Raw genomic sequence first — 7,143 nt, forward strand, 5'->3', positions numbered from 1 at the left:
TTTATAACGCATTTCGCAGTTAAGGAGTTTGATATTTTTTACACATGTTATATATCTTAATATTTATGTACTTATCTTATTATATTAAATTAAAACTTATAATGCATCAAATTGCTGCATAAAAATAAATTACTGTTTATTCAGTATCTCGAACTAATCTGTTTTAGGTGGAAACATTCTCACAAACTAATTTCAAACAACATCCAAAAATTTTGTCTAAAATTAAAAAACTGATAAACGATAGTAAAGAATATCTTTGGAAAACCATAATCGATGTTAAAAGGAAATTTGACTTCGATAAATTTGACTTTGTCGACAAGTTATTTTTAAGATTATTACCTAGAGAGAAGTCATACGTATAATGAAAAGACAATCTTAAAGTTAATATAAGCAAAACTTACATTTGTCTATATTAGCTTTCTAATAATAAGATTATATTTATTTATCATATATTTATTTATTATATCAAATTGTAAATAATTTATTTTTAAATATTTTTTATTGCTCAATTTTATAATATTTAATATTTTATCAGTAGTTTGGGAAAGCTATTAATAAAATTTTAACACAATAATTTTCTTTTAATGACAATTTATGTTATATAACATATTAGATTCTTTGATGTCATTTGTAAGATATTTTTATAAACTGTATAACTCTGATTTATTACATTCAGTTCGAAGCACTTGTAAATGAATTGTCTCAAATGATAAATTTATTATATTATTTTCTAGATGATATATATACTAGTTGCTGTCTATACCAAATACTTAAACTTTTTATAGCTTTATTATTATAATTACTATTATAGATGTTGATTTGGATTATTTAGAATAGAAGATATGAAATAATGATGTCATTTTGTAATAAAATGCTGACTGTAATAAAAGGCTTTATTTAAATAGAAGTTATTATTTCTGTGAATTCCAATATCTCATATTGTTCATAACTTATATTTCTTTGTCTCATGCTTTGTATATTTTTATCTATTTTAAACAAATTAATTTTACAGAAAAAAAATGTATTTATTCGCAAAAATAATTCCTTGAACAGTGATTTGCATTAGGTGTAATTTGGAGAGAAATTTAGTTATCAAGATATACACATGTACATATTGCACAAATATGTATAATATAATATATATAATAGAGAAAACATAAATAGATACACAAGTAGATAGCCAGATATATAAAAAGAGAGTATTAAAGTTATAGAAATGGAAAAAAGAAAGAAGAAAGATATCTCGAGAAACAAAGCATGAAACTTAATACTTTTAATAATTTTTACTGTATGTTATCTTAGTACTGTAATCATTCAAACTTTTAATTTTTTATTTTTATCTGAATTTCTCGATGACAAAAATAGACATACTTATTTATCTAGTTTAATATCAATTATACTATATAGAATACCATTATATCATATATAAAAGAATGTGATGAATTTATATAGGTATGTAAATACGTCACAAAAACCTTTTTGGTTTGCTCTAAAGATTGTGATATTATCATCAAATATTTGAATATTATAGCATCACACAATATTTAGCATTGCGATTAAAAAATCATTATCTTTTTCACTTTATTTTTTTAATCGAATATCATTAATCATATAAATAAGAATAATCATATGAAAGAGCTTATAATTATATGTTATAAAATCTCGAAAGAATTAAACACAAATAAAGACGTTTTGTTGATATATCGTTTTTGATAAATAATGGTATCAAACATGAATATTTTATTTTATTTTTGTATATCCCTCATGACGATTACAATGTTGAAAAATATTATTTCCAATATTTATATTAATAAAGACCAATTTAATAAGATAAGTTTGTGTTCACAGATTTTATGTACTTATAACTTCATTAAATTTGTTTTTTTGTGTATGTCATTTATTTATTATAATTATAGTTAAAATTATTTTTATATTTATATAATTACTTATAATGTGACGATTTTTATATATACATTTTGAATCCGCTATTTATTTTTCAGATAAAGGATACCTTAATTATGAGAAAAACAAAATCTGTATAATCATACATGTTCATTATTAAACACATTTCTATCAAATTGTTTTAATGACTTAAATCGATTATCCCAATATAAAAAATATCGCAAAAAAATGCGCATTTATGTTAAGACATTTATCACAAACTTTTACAAATTGTTACTTTTTATATAAATGTACTATATATTGTGTAATATTGTGCATATTAAATTTATGTTAAAATAACATCTACTTAAAACAAACTGTAGAATGAATAATCTAATCACATTGCCTTTAATGTTTAATAAATATTTATTATAATTATTTAGTTTCTCTACAAAAAGATTCTTATTTTCAATTCATTGTTTATAACTCAAGGATTCTATAAGTATAGGACGTTTTTTTATAAGACCTTACAGCATATTTAGATAACATGTAATAACATCACAGATATTGATATTGTAGTCAGTATTCGAGAATCTTTCGAGACGGCAAGATGACAACGCAATTATGCTGATATAACTTTGATATTAAAATCATAAATTAATTAACTGTAATTAGCTATAGACAATTACGAATCTCTCTCAACTTTATTTTAATCTGCAAACAGGTAATTTATAAAGTAAGTCGTTAAAAGTGATAGTAATTCAAAAGATTTATTCTCCTTATTACATAAAAAAATATATGAAACGTAATACAAATATTTCAAAAGATAACGCATGAATAAAAGACGGTTTAAAAACTATTTTGGCGACTGTTCGAGGATTATCTCACACATTTCTAAAATTTCTTATGTATCTTTTTTACACAATAATCAAAAATTATCATAATAATGACGCAATACATTCAAGGAAAAATTGGTATATTAAAATAAAATTCTTATTTACATTAAATTGTTACGAAATTGCTATCAGTTATTTAAAAACAAATTCAGAGTTGTTGGTTCAATTCTGAATTACTTTTTAAATGATTAAAGCATAACTAAATCAAAACAAATGAAAGGCGAAATAAGAGTTAGCGCATTCATTAGAAAACATATAATCAAAGACATAAATCAGAGATACAAAAAAGTGAAAAATGAAGAAAAGACGTATAATAAAATATAATAAACAGAGGAAGAATAACATTACAAGTTTCGGCTGCCGAAAAAAAAAGCGTAACTAATGACAATGATTTCGTAACAATTTAAATAACGATTCGTTATTTTAATGTACCAATTTTTTCTAGTGAACATTATTATTATAATAATTTTCGGTTTTCATAAAACAATAAAATACATGAGAAAATAAAGCAATAAAACTATCTCCGAATGGTTGTAAAAAACATTGTAATCTTTTTTCCTATATTAACATTATATATTCATTTACGGTAAATAATATGTTTTCTTACGGTAAATATATTGTATGTTATATATTATATACTATGCAGCAATTGTAACACGCTTCTTCGGTGTCTAAAATTATTTTTCAAATTGAATAAATTAATTCTTTATTATGATTCTTTTAAGAAAGAATTTCATGAAAATAAGAATAACAAAATAAATTATAATTATGAGTACATTAAAGTATACTCAATATAAAATATAAAATGATATTCATAATTTTTCCAAAGTAAATCTTATATATAATTCTTTTAATAAAAAAACTGAAAAATTATATTTTTCCCATTTATTCTCTTTTTATTTAAAAATTAATATTAAATTACTTTAGACTTTACAAATTTAGACTTCAAATGTAACTTCAGACATCATTGTATAATGTAATATTTGTTCTTTTTTTAACAAAAATCGCAGGTAATATAAACAGGAATTCGATATGATATTCTTAAAGTTGTTATTAAACATTGGCCTAATACTGACCATAAAAAAAGTTTTCTGCATCGGTGAAAGTTTAGAAATTATTGATCGTTTACCGAACAACATGATACCAGTACACTATAACATCAAACTGGCACTATATTTCGAAGAAAACAACTTTACTTTTCACGGTGAATCCAATATCAATATCAAGATTCGTTATGAATCGTCAAAAATAAGCTTACATTCGAGAGATTTAAAAATAAATGAAACAGCCACAACATTAATTAATGACAAAGATACAGTTTATAAACCAATAGAACATATTCATAATAATGTAACGAACATTTTGACAATGAATTTCAATAATGTATTATCACCTGGTCTTTACACCTTGAACATGAAATTTTCTGGTAATTTATTACCTACAACTACGAAAATAGGTTTTATGAAATTTCCATACACAATTGATAAAGGAAACGATACGTAAGTAAATATTAAAATATAAAAAATATATTTGTGATGTAAATGTTTTTTACTACTATCTTCTTTTGCTTTTATCTTATTACCATACATAAAACGGTTTTCATTAAATGTAATGTATATTTAAAATATACATAATGCATAATATAATACTTGAAAGAATACAGTTTCAATTTCAAATAAAATAGCATGGCTATACAGCATTTGATTTTTATTTTTAGCAAAATTTTTATTAAAGATAGTATACATATAATAAACAATAATTAACAATAAGTCCTTTGAATTTTTATGTTACTTAATATAAGTAGTAAAAATTTATCATCATTTAAGACATTTTATTAAATAGTAAGTGGTTGGCTGCAACGCATTTCGAGCCGAATGGCGCCAGAAGAATGTTTCCATGTTGGGACGAGCCAGCGTTAAAAGCCACCTTCAACATTTCTGTAAAACATTATCAGAAGTATGATGTATTATCGAATATGCCAATACGAGAGCAATTTTTAGACCAAGATGGCATGATGCAGACACACTTTGACATCACTCCTATAATGTCTACTTATATCGTAGCGATTGTAATGTTCGACTTTGTCCGCGTTCCCAATGCGAACGAGACGATTAATATGTGGTGCAGATCGTCTTTAACATCGAAAGTAAAATTCGCACACAGTATTGCTGAAAAGGTCGTGGAGTTCTTGATTCAATATACCAATAGTTCCCAGAAGGTACCCAAAATGGATCATGTCTTGATACCATCTTTTATACCTTACGGCATGGAAAATTGGGGACTTATCATTTACCGGTAATATACATAATTAAAGAAATTTGTTAAGTTATTAAATCTAGCTAATACTACATTTAGCAATTTCGAGATTTAATAATTTAAAATATAAACATTCTTACAGAAAATTATATCAAAAAAATATATATTTTTATATTTAAATGAAAATTATTGTCTTACATAATTATTAACGTATTTAATCTATATTACACATTTTCAAACAAGCATTTAAGATTCAGTTAGATCGTTTAAGGCTTTGATTTCTATAGTTTATGTTAAAATATACAGTTATAAATACATATTTATATTGTCAATTTAATTTGTAAATAGCTTTTGAACGAATAACGAGCGTGGGCTAAAACATTACGAAGATCACTCAAGGCCATGACTTTGACAATATGTGTCAAGATCAAGGTCATTGGAGATAGGTCCGTTATTTTCAATATTTACCAGATATCTTCATTAAAAAAAAAAAAATAAACTTATTTAAGGGAGGATTTTGTCCCCTTAAGTTATTTATGAAAGAATAATCTTTCTTCTTTTGCTTTATATTTTAATATTGTATATTCAAAGCTTATTAAAATTTGAGGGGAATAATTAGTTGTGACGATTGTGTTCTCTTGTGAGTTATTCGTGTAAGACAATTATGAACAATATAATTATTTAAAGGAAACACTGACAGAATTCAGAGGTATATGCATATATGTGTGTATGTGTGTGTGTGTGTGTGTGTGTGTGTGTGTGTGTATTTATATATAAAATATATACACACACACACAGATTAGACTGCACATTTAAGAATATTTTATATAATTATGTTATGTTTTATTTTTTAGTGAATCAAATCTTCTCTACGATGAGAACAAAAGTTCTGTAATTAATAAAAATGAACAAGCATCATTGATATCACATGAACTTACACATCAATGGTTTGGCAATTTGGTCACTCCAGTTTGGTGGAACTACTTATGGTTAAGCGAGGGACTTGCTGCATTCTTCGAAACGTATATAATCAACGAGGTTATTAAATATTACTCTTTCTCTCTCTCTCTCTCTCTCTCTCTCTCTCTCTCTCTCTCTCTCTCATACATACACACACGCGCGCGCGCACACACACATAATGTAAGATTGCTTATTGAAACAAAAAATCATTTTAAAATACATTTTAATTTAAGATAAAAATAGTATCAATTAAAAAATATAATTAAATATTATATTTTCATATAATGTATCTATATACATCTGAATAAGAGAAAGAGAGAGAGAGAGAGAGAGAGAGAGAGAGAGAGAGAGAGAGACAGAGAGAGAATGTGTGTGCGCGCGCGAGCGCGCGCACGCGTGTGTGTGAATAAGTGAGAGAGAATGGCAAAGATTTTTGAATTCAAAATCATAAAGAAGTTAATCGAAATTCATAAATACTTTATTCTCTGGATATTCAGTATTTAATAAAATAAATAATAAAATTCAATATTTTGTATTTATATATCTCGATTTTATTTTTATATTGAATAATATCATTTTCATATTAACTAATCTTCAATGTTTTTAAAAATAATTAAATCAGACACTGCTCTCTCTTCTTCTAAACTCTTCTTCTTCTAAGCGAAAGAATTAATATCAATCTAAGTATTATGAAATATAAAATAGTATTGTTTTTAAAAGTAACATATGAATTAGTTTTTATTTATTTCTAATACGTGCTTTTCTCTGAATTTTTAGTATTTTCATATATATTTAGTGTCATGTTAAAGCATTTTTTTCTTCAGATTTTCAAAGATTGGCGGGAAATGGATCTATTTATAATTGACAATATGCAATTATGCTTGCATAACGATAAAGGTTCATTGAATTCTGTCACATTGAAGCTTAATAATACTCTTGATGATTCATCGCTATTTTCTACAGAAGTTTATGTAAAAGGCAAGACATTAAAAATAAAATTAAACTACTATTTATAGATTCTTTAATCTTAATGTTCAGCACAAAGAAAAAGATAAAACAATAGGCTGTTAACCAACAAATACTTCTTTATTGCAATGCATATTCGCTAGCAATACACACACACATATATATATATATATATATATATATA

At 24.5% G+C, this 7,143-nt stretch overlaps 1 protein-coding gene across 1 annotated transcript in view; it reads left to right on the plus strand.

Annotated features, from left to right (window-relative positions):
* The window catches only part of LOC108756161, a 50,561-nt gene that overhangs the window by 31,730 nt on the left and 11,688 nt on the right, over window positions 1–7,143 (plus strand). Inside the window, 4 exon segments of the mRNA XM_018499770.1 lie at window positions 145–167; window positions 3,788–4,276; window positions 4,620–5,072; window positions 5,888–6,002. Of these exon segments, the coding sequence (XP_018355272.1) occupies window positions 145–167; window positions 3,788–4,276; window positions 4,620–5,072; window positions 5,888–6,002 (1,080 nt within the window).

This window comes from Trachymyrmex septentrionalis, unplaced genomic scaffold (assembly GCF_001594115.1).
Source record: "Trachymyrmex septentrionalis isolate Tsep2-gDNA-1 unplaced genomic scaffold, Tsep1.0 scaffold97, whole genome shotgun sequence".
In the NCBI taxonomy this organism is placed as follows: Eukaryota; Metazoa; Arthropoda; class Insecta; order Hymenoptera; family Formicidae; genus Trachymyrmex; species Trachymyrmex septentrionalis.